General features: G+C 43.0%; 2 protein-coding genes across 2 annotated transcripts; one reads left to right on the top strand and one right to left on the bottom strand.

The window, feature by feature from the left end:
- Positions 1–2,677: 2,677 nt before the first annotated feature.
- LOC306943113 (glomulin-like) lies at positions 2,678–4,501 on the top strand (the record flags this gene model as incomplete). The annotated part of the gene is made up of 1 exon (XM_079529315.1): positions 2,678–4,501. One exon carries the CDS (start codon positions 2,678–2,680, stop codon positions 4,499–4,501), a length of 1,824 nt encoding a protein of 607 aa, XP_079385441.1.
- Positions 4,502–5,746: 1,245 nt separating this feature from the next.
- cmpk (cytidylate kinase) lies at positions 5,747–13,362 on the bottom strand. The gene is made up of 6 exons (XM_079529160.1): positions 13,080–13,362; positions 11,057–11,203; positions 9,905–10,057; positions 9,452–9,528; positions 8,051–8,147; positions 5,747–6,928 (listed from the first exon to the last, which is right to left on the bottom strand). The coding sequence occupies exons 1-6, from the start codon at positions 13,206–13,208 to the stop codon at positions 6,887–6,889; spliced, it is 645 nt and encodes a 214-aa protein (XP_079385286.1). The 5' UTR covers positions 13,209–13,362; the 3' UTR covers positions 5,747–6,886.
- Between the last annotated feature and the right edge of the window lie 1,727 nt (positions 13,363–15,089).

Raw genomic sequence — 15,089 nt, 5'->3', positions numbered from 1 at the left:
ATAAAAAAGGCAAGGTTAATTCAGACTCATCCAAAATTAAGGAAGTGAAATAATGTCAACAACCTTTTCAGCCCAATCACAGCATTGACTTATAAACAACCAAGGTTCTTTATATGGCACAGTTGAGAAGCAGGAGTTAAAAAACTATTAATCTGGTGTCAGTGAGGTCAGATGTAGAGTTGCTGGCCAGCTCCATATACATGTCAAATCATGTGTCGTGATCTTCATATATGGAGATCCAGGTGATGTTAGTCAGCTCCACATTGGAGATCCATGTGTTGTAGTAACTTGGTTAATTTGCAAGTGTGACTCGCGTCACGGCAACCACACTGGTTATCATGAGACTGTCACAATATGCCCATATATTGACATTCCCATATATGGGCTTAATATTGATGACATCATGGATCTCCATATATGGGCATATAATAGGGCATCGTCTGGGAATGCCCAAATATGGACCTTTTTTTCTTCTTTTTTTCATTGGCGTTTTCAGGCCTGAAACAGTTTCTTACGGCACGAGTTAAACTTGATAGCCCCCTATTGAGAGACCCCTCAATGGGGGTTGGGTTTTTGTGATAATTCGCTTATTTCCATCGAAATAAGTAGTAAAGTGTGCCGCTTGGGATACTATTTACATTATGAAGAGAGGATATATACAAAAATGATTTTTGAGCAATGAAATAAGCAAATTAGCACAGCACCCCATAGCCCCATTCAATTCAATGCAATTCATTGAGGGCTTATGGTAGGGGAAATAGCCAATAATGCGCTTTTCCACGAAATAACACCTGGACCTCTTTGGTTGGGACGTAACTACAACAGGTAAGAAAGCCTTCTGTATATGTCGGCGGCCACGCTCGGCCAATGTATGTAACTAGTATGGAATTCTCCTTTAATATAGGCGACCGCAGGGCTGAGACACTCTACCAGAATAATGTCACTTCATTATGTCAGCACTGTCGTAGTGTCGTCACAAATGTAAACTAGAACTGCACTGTCGAGTGCCTACTTCAGTACTTGCAGAGCGTGCAAGTACTGTAGACCGCTACAAACTTTCAAATCTCAGCCTCTCTGTGAAAGAACGTTTGCAATATTGAATTATTAGGTTTAGCTATTTGCTACGTACCTTGCTTTTGGAGGGAAAAAAGTAGTATTTTTAATGATTACTTATGCCTGTTATGGCAGTGGTGTCAGATTACATACATGTATACATAGGGGCATTACCTTTAGTCCACCCGACACTGAAACATGTCATTGTTACGTCACCATCGATAACCAATTATACCCTGGCATTGGTACATATATTCATCACTGGCATTGGTACATATCTTCTAAAACATACCTGCACGGTCTGCTTCCGTATGTCCCGTGCCAGCATATGACGTCATATCTTTTGCTGCCCTGGGACATTGGTACATATCTTCATCACGTCATGGGACATACGCTTCGTAGCATGACGGAAAACATACCTGCACGGTCTGCTTCGTGCCAGCATATGACGTCATATCATATGCTGCTAAGGGACATACGCATCGTAGCACCTGACTGATAACATAACTTGCACGCTCTGCTTGCGCAAGTAATAAACTGACTGAGAGAAAATGCTAATGTTACTGCCGTCAAATTATTTCTGAGTCAGTTGATTCTTTATATGCATATGCGTCAAACCACCGCGATCATGGGAAGTGGATGGGAAAGTCCCTGACAGTCAAAATGACAAAAGCGATCTTTATAATAATAATCTTAGGCACAAACCAACTATTTTATAAGAACAATATTGATTTGACGAGTTAGCTAAATTTTATATACAGATATTTAGAAGGAATAAGCAAAATCGTGATGCGACATTTCCTGGTGTAATGTAGCCTGGATCCAGCCCAAAGACCCCGCCCACTCTCTGAGTGGACTGCATCTCTTGGTCTGGTGTTGCGCTGTGAACCTATAATTTCTTCGGTACAAAAATGTATTATCCAATGAGAATCGGTGGTGGGGGGGTGGGTCTAACGAACAACCAATCAGCGCCGAGTCCCGTTTTCAGCGTCATCACGCAGCGCAACACACAGAGGGTTGAGGGAAATTCTAATCCCCTCCCCCTTGAAATCGCTCAGACAGGAGACAATGTCAGACTGAAGCTTCAATAAAGCTACAGTCTGATAATCAGGCTAGGTGTAATGCGCTCCGCTGCTTCTCCGGAGCTGAGAACCTCACACTTTCTGGAGTGGGCGGTGCGGCGTGTGTGTGTGTAGTAGCGACCTTCTCGCCTGTGTGTTGTGTGTGTGCAGCATTACATGAAGAGCGTGATGTGAAGAGCGTGATGTGGCATGCTTGAGCGTTACTGCACGTTTTCATAGTAAGTGTTGCAACTTCATAGTAAGAGTCGCAACTAGCCAATCACAGCACTTACACTACTGGCCAATCACAGAGCACCTATGCTGTGCTCCAGGAGCAGCGTTTCTACCCAACAAGTCTGTGTAAAAAGTCTGTGTAAAAACATCAACAAATATTGTTGATGCCAGCGCCAGTCCTGGACCAAATATGGAGTCATACGTCATAGATGACTCACGTCGAAAATCACTTTCTTGCTTCATACATCCATGTTCATGCCACAGCCTCTGAGACCATTTCAGTTCAAAAAGGAACAAAGCCCTTAAAGACTGTTTCTGTGAAGTCAATTATGGCACTGGAGCAACTCAGTGATGTCGTCCGGAGATGTCAAGCAGTCCAAGATGACGACTACACCACTGAGGATTATGATGTGTTTATGATCGCTGGACAGACTTGCATAGAGGAGGGCAACAGTGCTCAGGTCCTGAGAATTGTCATGGATGACAAACACAACAACATAGTGAAATGTATGGGCTGGAACCTGCTGCCTCCTTTGATCAAAGTTCTTCTAAAAAAGGAGGACAAGAACATTCCTCACTGCCTGGCCATTCTCAAACACCTGCTGGAGGTCTGCAATCCCAAAGAGCTGCTGCTTGGCTTACTGGAGCAGGTTGACGAGGCCCGCCCTGAGAACATAACAGACACCGCCCTCCTCCTATGGAGACCACTACAAGACGTGCTGGGCCGCCTGGGAAGCCGCAGGGCCTCATCTCTGGGCACAGTTCTGTCCACCCTGCTGGAGCAGGTGGTCAAGCTGCCGGTCCCCGGGACCAAAGAGCAGGAAGAAGACGATGACTTCTCCCTGTGCCGCTACTGCACCGTCCTCAGGGACTTCATCGGCCCCTTCGTCCACGAGGCCGGGCAGAACGTTCTGCGGTCCCGCGGCGAGGCCCCAGGCGCGGCTGTGGTGGATGGAGAAGACAAGCCTCTGCCGGTGAAGGAGGATGAGCTGAAGACACAACTGCTCAGGTTCTGTATGAAGAGTCTGAGTGAGCCTCTCATGGGGGTCGTGCTGGCAGATGCAGACAACACCAAGGAGGCCGTGTCTCCCCTCAGGGCCTTTGCTGAAGAGATATTGATCAGTCTGACACAAATCGGGGAGTCTCTCCACAACCTGGTGTTCCGCCCTGTGCTGAAGAGGAGAGTGGTGCCGGGCGATACGGAAGAGGAAGCGCGCTACCCCAAGGTGTCGCTAGCCAGCCTGGCTTATCTTCAGTTTGTCAATCACCTTGCTGCAGATAGCTTCCCCGCTGTGTTCAGCCCTGTGTTTCTCCTACGGTGTAACATGGAACATATAAGCCTGCTGTTGTCCAGCACTGAGGAAACCTGGATTCAGAAGGGACTGGAGTTGTATCAGCAGAGTCTGCTGAGGGTGGAAGACGCCAGTCTCTCTGTGAATCTACTGGACATCAAACTTTTCATCAGTGTCCCACAGAAGCTGTTTAAGATCATGACACTTTGTCCAGCAGGCCATCTGAGAACTAAGGGCCTTCAGGTGTTACAGCTGAGCATCGATAAGTTTGACACTGGGGCCAAGTACAATTTTTTACAGTCTATGCTTAAGATCAGCAACAATCCTGGAGTGGAGGGGTACATCATTAAAAACATAAAAAACCAGATACACTATTCCCTGAAGCCAGAGAACAGCAATATGTGGTTCCAGGGGCCATACCTCCTCCCCCTGCTGCGCCAGGTGCTGAGTCTCCCTGAAGGGTCAGAGACTGACCTCTTACACTACCTGGACAGAGTGATGGAGTCCCTGAACCTCCTGCGCTATTTGGTCATCAAAGACAAAGAGCCAGAGAACCGGACGGGCATCTGGACAGAGCTGTTGAAGATAGAGGAGACCTTCCTGAAGCCCCTGCGTGTTGGGCTGAACATGTCCATAGCTCAGTATGACATGGAGCTCAGAAAGAACATGGACAGCAAAGAGACCAACATCCCAGGGGAAAATTCAGCGTTTTCTGTATCTGTTGGTGAAGAGAAACTGCCAAACATGACTAAGGACACAAAGATAGAGGCTCTGCACTCAGCCCTGGACACATTTGACATGATGAAGAGTGTTCTGGTGCGGATAGAAGAACTCATTGGGAAGGACCATTCATGTCCTTAGGACAAGGAGTGCAATCAAATTAATCGATTCAATTTAATACTAAATATAATCAATAATATATTTGAATACAAAAAATATGGATTTTGGAGGAACTTTCTTTACATTCTTAAAAAAAAAACACACCCGTGTGAAATGAGGGGCACTCATACATCACATCATCATACATCACATTCCGTGCTCAACCAATCAAATGTCCTTAATGTTTGCGTTTACTGCACAGACACCAAAAGCTGGGCCTAAAATGATCTACAAGCTCACGTGTCGCGATATTTTCACTACTAGAGTCATGTAGAATATTCTACATCGCACCGCCCATCTAACTGATATGTCCATATATCAGTCATGTCCTTTTATGTCCATATATGGAAATCTCTTCATCTGTCAGCCCATGTCCTTTTATGCCCATATATGGAGATCTCTGTATGTCAGTCCATGTCCCTTTAGTTTATACCCATATAAAACCGACGTGGTCTGTCCGTCTGCCCATCCAATTCCTTTAATCCTTTAATATACAAGGATTGTGCAAAATGTACAAAAAGTATAAAACAGGTTTGAGTGGTTAATCAGACTAGTCCATTATAAAAACCAATTAGAATGTTACATTGATTCATTGATATATAAAAGCCGGTCTTGTTTTAATCAACTAACTGACTGATCCCATTTCTGTTGTCCATTTTGATCCTCATCTATACTCAAACCACAGCATAGATCAAGACACTTGCCACTATATGGATTGATATTCTCTTTCCAGCTCAATTTATTATCCTCATCAGCATCCAGTTTCTTGTAGGACTGGATAGCCTCCACCTGATTACTTTAGATTCGAGAGGTGACCTCCTTTTTTCCTAAAAGCAATGACTAGTTCCTTTGATTTCCTATGTAAAGCTTTAAGTAATTTGTGTCACACCACAATTTTCTTGAAATCACTATCATACATTTAATCTACATAATTATAGCTGTATAGCTGCAACTTCAGGATATCAAGTGATTGTGGATAGGCTGGCAGGCTGCAACACTGTGAAACTGGTCCTGGAGAATAACATGGTGTCTGTACACCCTCTGCTGGCTGAGGATGAAACACCTAAAATATGGAACTGAGCTGCCAAAAACGAATCATATGACTGACATCTTCATCTTATCTATAGTCCAAACAAAGTCAGTCATGGCAGATGGCCGCCCACCTAGAGCCGGCTTCTGCTCTGGTTTTTCCACATAAACAAACACATAAAAAAGTCAGTCAGCATATAAATATGTTGTAGTTTTATTTCTGTCCAAGTGTTCATATGGAAACAGTACAGTACAAGTTCACAAAGAGCTGAACATTCTGTCCACCTCTGAGACACAAAGAAACATTAACAGACTTTCCTTCTCAGAAACTCAACATCAGGTAACTACATCATGGCACAATAAAAGACCTGGACAAAAGCCTAATTCAAACGATTAAATAACAAAATTTCAAGTGGAAAAGCCCGGTTCCTGGCGTAGTTTACCAAGCAGTCTGTTCATGCCCTCTTCCCCATTAATTAAGTGCAACACTATAGCTGACCCAAAATGCTATACAGTGAAGTGTGCAACATGCAGACCCATTGGGCTTGTTGCTCTGGTCCTCTTCTACTTGTTCATAAATTGCTTTAGCCTATACCTAAACCATCAGATGAAAATAGCCAATCTAGGAGCTCACATGAGCTTGTACTTCTTGTACAGCTAGTATCTATTCTATGTGGGACACCAGGTTCAAAGTGGTTAAAGGTGGCACAGTTTCACAATGATTGTTTGTGCATCACTCAGACCACCGACCACTCGAATGCCTGAAACCAGATGGATTCCTCAGGTATGCCATTTTTTGTAACCATTTAGCCCACATTTGATTTCATCTTAGTTGGCAAGCAAATAACTGATAATCCATCCTATATATACACAACCCCACCAACATTCGGACTGTCCGAAGCAAGATGGCCGCCTTGGAAATGGAGATGCATCCACCACTGACACACGCCAGTCCTTTTATATGTGATACATATGCAGTTTGTATGAATTTAATAGTAAAAGATCATTTGTGTCACTGTGTGACAACAATATTAAGTGTCTCACCAAGCTAGCAATACTACTGGACTTGTTCCTATGCAAGAGCCTTTAGCGAACTAGAGCTGCTACTACTCTTCTCCAACTTCGATTCAGTCACACACCCATTATAATAATGTACACATACTCTTGAACGAGCAGCGCAGCGTTTACAAAAGAGACAAAAACATAGGTAAATAAGACAAAACAAAGTAAAAAGTCATATGAATGAAGTCGTAAACGTTAAGTGTATAGAGTAACTGTGGTTGATAAAAAGAAAACTAAAAAGGTTAACTGTGAATGGTACAGTTGTGGCATTGAAGCTCAACCCTCTTTGTCCAAGATGGCTTTCACGTCCGCAAATACCTGAATGAAAGAAAAAGTGGAAAAAAGCCACGTTTTAACAACGTGTAGTCGTGTACCAGAACAAATGTAACTGGTCCAACACCAATTTACATAAAACTCTAAAGAAAGCAAAATTTGGGAAATTAAACCCATCTTCATATAATTTGTCCTCATTAATATCTAGAATAGTATATTCTGAAAGAATATTCGTTATTGTGCTTCTACTGAATTGGGCCTATTTAACTGAGAAAAATCCTGGAAGTGTGTATTTTAAGATTCTGCCACATACCAGACTGAAATAATGTGCCTTACCCCTTGTGCCTAAACTTTTTAGACACTTTTTATTATTTTGTACATTTTAAAATAGTTCAACTAATACTGGCCGATCTAACATTTGGCATGTTATCAAACCATGCTGTATTTTTCAGATTTTTTGTATAAAAATAAAAAAGCAGCTCTACAAGCTTAACTGTGCTAGTAGATCTTCTATTTTCTCTCTTTTTAAAAAAAAAAATAGTGCTTAAAGGGACACTTCACCCTTTTTGCCAAAAAATATATGTTAATGATGTTTAGAAGATTTAGAACACTTTCCTGGGGGTCTTTATGTGTGTAATATGTGGTTTTAGATATTATAGATTTTAGCAGTGAGCCCAGTGTCTCTGATGTCATCGACACTGGGCTCACTTCCAACACATTTAGACCTAAAAAAGCCTTTCTGAAAAACGTATTAAAAATATTTATTCAAAAGTTTAACAATAAAATAAAAATATGTTGCTATATACTGTACATAGCAACAACTAGCCCAAAAGGGGTTCCCGACCCATCTTGAAGGGTAAAAAACCCAAAAAGGGGTTACAGTCCAAAATGGATTTAATACTTTACAATATAGGGTTACAACTATTGTGGTTTGCTTTCACAGCAGTTATGATATTGACTGATATTGACATCCTTCTTAAAAGTGCAAGGGTCTGCTTTGAACATGAAAGTATAAACAAACCATAAACTTCGTCTGGCTTTAAGGAATCAATAGGGTTAGCAAATACGGAAGGACAACAGACATAAGATAACAGCATTTCCTCATTTTCATCATGGATATCCTTGAAGACGCAGACATGCAGCTTGTTTAGATGTCTGTGTACTCACCTCCTCAACGTTGCGAGAGGCGTCCACGGTGCGTACTTTTCCCTGTTTTGCGTACAGGTCGATTATTGGTCGTGTGGACTGGAGGTAGGTTTGGATCCTGCAGCACAGGAAAATGAGGCTCGTTATTGGGGTCGGCCAGCACTTGGGACTCCAAGGAGCAACAAACTGGGTCAAAAAGACACAAATGCTAGGCTAAATGGGCCAAAAACACACGGGTATACAATGCTAGGCTATATGAGCCACACACAAAAACGTGTACAGAATAGAAAGGCTATAGCTAAATGGGCCAAACAGATACACATACATACACAATACTAGGCTAAATGTGACAAAAAGACACAGGTATAGGAATAAGCACTAGTAAGCTGTTTGCCAATGCACACTGCACAGCCTTAACTGATCTATGTTTTAAAATGGACTCCTTTACAAACATTTCATGACTCTTCCATTTTATGCACATTAGTTACATAGGATGCATTATGCAGATTAGTTATATATGCACTTTATGTCTTCTCATTTATGCTCCAATTCTCTCTAAGCTATCTTTTAGCTGCATTGATGGGCCTGCACCATCAAGAATTTCACCCATTAAAGATTGATTGATCGAGGTACACAATGCTAGGAGACATCTGCCAAAATAACACAGGCACACAGTGGTTGGGGTTGCTTTATGATGGGCAAAAGAAAGCAATTAATTAACCAATTTATCGTCAACAGCCGAAGTCAGCCTTCGCAAGGGCTACGACCTCAAAGGGCATTTTTTTCCAATTTCAATTGAACATAATACAGTAGAGAAACTAGATTGGTGCTCTGTAGCCAGTGTAATTAAGTCTCGTTTTTTGGAAGTGGAGCACTAGAGTTTAAAAGCAGGATTTGGGCATATAGGGCAACAGTGACTCAGGATGTAGAGTGGCCACCCTGGGAACCAGACGGTGTCTGGTTCGATACCTGCCGGCTCTTCCTGCCACCACTTACGCATGCCAGTGTCCGATGAGCAGGTTGGTGCATTCTGTGGTTCCCTCTGCCATTGGCGGGTGAGGCATACATATACACTGCCTTGATTGGTTGGAAGACTACAAAAGGTGCTTACTCACTTGCAAAGAAGACCAAATCAACAAGGGTTGTTTGCTTGTACATCTGTTATTCTGTGCACCCAACACAATTGTACTACAGAATATAAATTAGGCTGAACTACTTATAACCTACATACTTATTTGACCAGAGTCCCCCCGGGCTCTAAACTAGACTAGGTTCTTAGTCTACACTAAATATCTTCGCTGAAAATAGCTCATCTACAAGCTCACAACGGACCTTGCAGATCAGCTACTTTGAATGTTTTCCCTCAGAATAGGGACACTAGGGTCAAACGTAAGACCATTTATCCATACAGCAGGTTAGTACCGTTTCTCCAGACTCTCTCTGTTGTCGTCTGTGCGTCCGCTGCTCTTTCCCCTCTCAAGACATCTGTCAATGCAGACCTGAGAACAAAAGGATGGACCCTGTCCTCAGCATGACACTCTCAACATCACCCAGTATTGTTTCATGCAAAGACAGAGAAGCCTAATTCATACTTCGTTGCATGCTGTAGTCAAAAGCCATAAATCACAGTTATCCACAAAATGCCTCAAATCATCCCAACCATCTACGGCATAAGAAGAAATTTCACCCTTTTCACATTGGCCTATTATAGCGCCACCAGGAGGCCACAACCTGACCTGCCCTGGTGGAGACCTGTGCCCAGAGGGGCACTTTTTCTAGTTCATACTTCGTTCCATGCTGTACTCAAAAGCCATAAATCACAGTTATCCGTTATGTTCGTCAAGTATACTTTAGCTCTGCCTCCACATCACCTACCTCGTCGCCACAGTCAAAGAAAAGGACAAATTTGACATGTGCTTTTTCCTCCATGACCCGGGTCCATCCCTGGAGGTTGTCCTCGTTGCGGGGAAAGCCGTCTATAAGGAAACGGAACTTCTGCTCGTTCGTCTTCATGGTCTCTTCCATTGCCTGATCATGGACAAACAACAAAAACATTCCTGGAACACTCGCTCCCAAAAGGATCACGTCTTTTTCCTGCCGTAAGAACTCATCCTAATGTACACACTATATTGCGAACGATACCCAGCATCTGCTAAAAGAATCAAGGCAACTAAACTGGACAATTTATAAGCAACAGTTCTAATGAACAGTTCTTGTTTGTTTTCTCTGTGCCTATTTTCTGCCTTGAGAATTACAGAGGCTGCACTGGAAAATATAAATGAGATGAAAGCTTTAAAAAGAGGAGCAAACGGAGCAGTCGAAAAATAACGGAGGAGAGGGCGTATAATCAAGGTACTTTATTCATTACTAAACGTTTTAAAAGCCAACATGTTTCGACCAGCAACTGGTCTTCATCAGGGCAATTATGCTGAAAGATTAACAGCATTTTGGAGGCAAATTCAGGAGTCTCATTTCTCTACACAGCATGTAGACTAATTCGGAGAAAGATGAAGTGAATTTATATTTTTCCAAATGGTGTGGTTGTACAGTATTCCGGATTGTTTTATAACGTGGTTCACCCCACATAGTGTCTATTACCAATGCTAGTTATTAGTACTTCTTATCATTCATTGCTCGTGTCGTTCAAGACATGTTTGCAGAGGAGGCGGAGGACACACATTTTCAATCATATCCGGGGTGATAGTCAGTACATTTGAGTAAAACAGAAACTTCACTCATCCCAGAGGGGTGATTTCTAAATTTCATGAGGTCACCAGGTAATACCACTCCGATGCGAATAGGGTTTTATATACACCTCTGTTCATAGTATTCAATCTTGGCTGAATGAAAAAGCATTAAATAACCATGGCCAATTAACTGTATCTATGGCAAACAATGCCACGAGTATACTTTTTATACTTAAATAAATGGTTGAAGCAGAGTTGTATTCATAATCATTTCCATTTGGGCAAACAATTGGCAAAATTGTGATACATTAGTGTCGTCATAGCCTTAAATGACTCGTACCTTCCTGAGTAGGTTGATGGTGATCTCTACGGGAACGATCTTGCCTTCCTTGATATAGGTGTCAATGAGCTGGCCGAACTCCGAACCTTCTCTGCTTCGCTCTGCCCTCAATAAGTCTCCAGCTGACAGATGAGTGTAACTGTAGCCCTATGAGAGAGAGAGAGAGAGAGAGAGAGAGAGATCTTTATTGACTGACCTGCCAATATGTGATGGACAGAACCTCAACATCAGGTTCACGGGTTCACCTCAACAACTGAGATATGACTACCCTGCAGCTATCATGAATAGCAAATATATATGATTAGCATTCAATCAGTGTTTGATGTTCTACTACTGACACTGAAAGTCATGCAATGGGGAAATGCACATGTGGCTAAATTCATCTCAGCCAGGGCCTAAGAAGCCAATCCTTGTATGCTGAATGAATGGAGTCTCTATACATACCGTAGGTAGGTAGCTGCCATTCCAGCTCAACCTGTGGCCAACAGGATGGCAATTCAAAAGGGAGGGGAGAGGCTACAACCAGTTTTGAGGCCTGCAGGTCATTGAATCTCTCGTTCTCTCACACACATTCATCAAAATAGCATGCCAGCCAGAGCCATTGAAGCTGTTCGAGCGAACCTCCCGAGTCACACACTTTTGATGTGTCTGACTTTCAGGACCAGGCTAACATCAAAGGAACATGTTTCAGTACTTCATAATTCATAGTGCATGGCATTTATATTCTAATGATGAAGAACAAATAAAAAGTAAAGAATGATGGTCAAGATTAAGCAAATTACACTGTATTAAGAACGCTCCAAAAGCTTCATCCCCATGGAAATTGTGTGTCCCTACTGACAGAAAATAACCCATCAAGCTTTTTATCTCTGCACCCTCCAGAGACATGGTCATGCAGTTCATGTATCAGGTGTTAAATCTACCTGACCACGTATATGTTCAAAAGGCAATCCTACAATAACATGCGCACTTATTACATAACAGGAACAGCCCATACGAGTCACTGATACGATTGCCACACAGACTAATAATGTCAATAGGACCCGAGTATAAAGCCAGGGTATCTTTGTGTGGCTCTGATATCACATCATACTTCTTTTAACAATATGAATAATATTTAACCAGCAGTGGTGGAACGAGTGCTAGAATAATAGAATATATCCTACTCAAGAATAAGTCCTACACTTACATTATTTTACTTGTGTAGAATAAGTGAGATTACATACTTAGTTAAGGACATTGAAATATCCATTGTTTAAGTATACAACTATAACCAAAAGGATATGGATCCATTTGCTTACATTTCTACATATAATACTCTCCTCTCCTATACATAACATAACACTGCAGATTTTACGGTATACCAACCAATGAATGTGAATGTGATGATGACCAACTTTTTAACAACAATTTAAACAGGGGGGGGGGGGGGGGGGGTAGAGAGATTACACTATTTGATTATATTGTACCTTAACTATAGACTAGGATATATTAGTACATACTTCATTCAAAAATCTGTCAACTTCAAGTAGATTGATTTTTAGAATGAAACAACAAAAAGCACAGGCACGTGACATAAAAAGTGGTCAGTAACAATAGCTACTTTCCAGCTGTATGACAAGTCAGTCCATTTTGGGCATGAGCATTCTGTTCCACTTCCACCACTGCCCAGAACACTAGCAGTGGCAGAGTTCACTGTTTATGCGTCAGTCGTCCGACGGTGTTTCGCACCAAACATACCCGAGCTACAATCTCACAGCGCGTCACTGATGCGATGCTTTGTGAGCTTGTAGATCGGGTATCTTCGGCGCGCGACACCGTCGTACGACTGGGCATAAAATTAATGCATATACCGATATACAACAGGCTAAGTTAGCGACATGGGCTAGCAGCTACAGCTAACGCCAGTGGGTTCATTTTAGAGGACAATAATAACGACACACACTTCAGAACGTCCACTTTCCGTCTACGAGACGCTTTTCTGGTTATATCCTCCGTTTCATCTCATCTCTCTCCTCCTCACCTCCACGATCCTGGAGCATTGGGTCCCCTTCCCGGCGCCGGGCCCCCCGAGAACGAACACGACCTGCGGCTTCTTCATCATCCTCAACGCGCTCTGGGCTGACACAGTGCACAGCAGACGGACCAACATACACCGTGGGAGTGGAACACACAGACACACACACCGGCGGGGAGGACCGCAGCACGGTAGCCCGTCAATGTGAAACGGCGGACTGTGGAGACTGAACGGTCCGGCTGAATGAAATGAATGCGTGTCAGTAGGAAGAAGTGAAGTGAAATACACAGGCGCGGCGCGGCGGGCACACTACTTCCGCTGTTGACCTCGCGGACCAATGGGGATGTCGACGGGGCGTGGCTCTGGATTTGTGAACCACGCCCACTTGTGTATATTATATTTATTTATTTTGTATTAAAGGAGCACTCTGCACTTCACCCATTTTCAACCTCATCTTCATATAATTGCCCCTCTGCCCCCTCCTCACTAGTGCTCACATATAAGATGGCACCATTTCTGTCTACTCACTCTGGCCCCTTTTCCACCGGTTGGTTCCCAATGGGAACCGGTTCAGTTATTTTTGGTTCTTAGTCCATGAGCCAGAGCTCCAAAATTGGAACGTTAATTATGAATTGAGTGGGCAAAACCATACCTATATTAAATTGTTATCACCATGAAACTTCCCCAATTGAGTACTTACTTTACAAAGACAATGATTTATTCTATCTATTACAAATTTTATATTGTTAAATATGCAAATGAGGCATGAGCAAAATAATCGAAAATATGAAAAAGCTACTACTGTGGAAGGGTTATCATGTATTAATTTACTTGTATTGATCATATAAACATTTTAACATATTTAATATAGGTCTAGTTTTTCCCACCAATTTTGGAGCTCTGGCTCATGGACTGCTCCGCTGCTCCTTCGCCTGGAAAGGAGTCAGCTGAGGTGGTTCGGGCATCTGGTTAGGATGCCTCTCGGGCGCCTCCCTAGGGAGGTCCTCGACGCACGTCCCACTGGGAGGAGACCCCGGGGCAGACCAAGGCGCAGTTGGAGAAAATACATCGACTCACTGGCCTTGGAACGTCTCGGAATCCTCCAGGAGGAAGTCACTAATAATGTTGCTCTGGAGAGGGAAGTCTGGAGCACTCTGGTGGAGCAGTTGCCCCCGCGACCTGACTACAGATAAGCGGTTGAAGATGGATGGATGGATGGATGGCTCATGGACTCAAAACCAAAAAGAACTGAACCGGTTCCCATTGGGAACCAACCGGTGGAAAGGGGGTCTCAGTGTAACATTGGTGGGCTAGCCGGTGGACAGTTCAGAAACCTGCCTAACAAAATATCATCAAGTGGGATTCCAGGGGTTGAATAGAGGAAGGGAGCGCTGCCGTGGTCCTTTGTTTGTTGAACTGAATACAGGTGCTCGTTGGCGAGGTTAAATCATAACATTAAAGAAGAGGATCCAAGGCATTCCAGTGAGGTGAAAAAAAGCCTTCTTTATTTAAGAGTTAAGGCATGGCAAAGAACATTACAAAAAGAAGGACCAACGCGTTTCGGCACTCAGCCTTCGTCAGGATCCCATGATTCCAGGGGCCTGGGCTGTGGCTCAGCGGTCCGGCCGGTAGTCCGAGTCTGGCAGTGTGCAGCGGGTTCGACTCCCGATCCCGACGGCCTTTACTGTGCATGCATGTCACTCCCCCATCTCTCTCCCCCATTTCCTGTCAGCCTACTGTCTGTCCCTCTATAAAAAATATAAAATAAAGGAGAAAGCCGCCAAAAAAAAAACATTTAACAAAAAAAAGTGGGATTCAGGAAAATAGAAACTACAGCCTTTCTCTTTGGGTGCGTAGTGTTAGAGTTACCACACTGAAGCCATTGCCAATAAATGTCAATAAATGAGCGTATATTTAATGAGCATTAATGTGGTGAAGTGGTACTGGTAGCCATACTGGTGATTCTTTAACAGAAGAAAATAAATAGGCTATACAAAACATACTTGGGGTTATAAC

The sequence above is a fragment of the Electrona antarctica genome, assembly GCF_951216825.1.
Source record: "Electrona antarctica genome assembly, chromosome: 19".
Lineage (NCBI taxonomy): Eukaryota > Metazoa > Chordata > Actinopteri > Myctophiformes > Myctophidae > Electrona > Electrona antarctica.
Note: the sequence above shows the minus strand (reverse complement) of the source record. Positions and strands in the feature narration are given on the sequence as shown.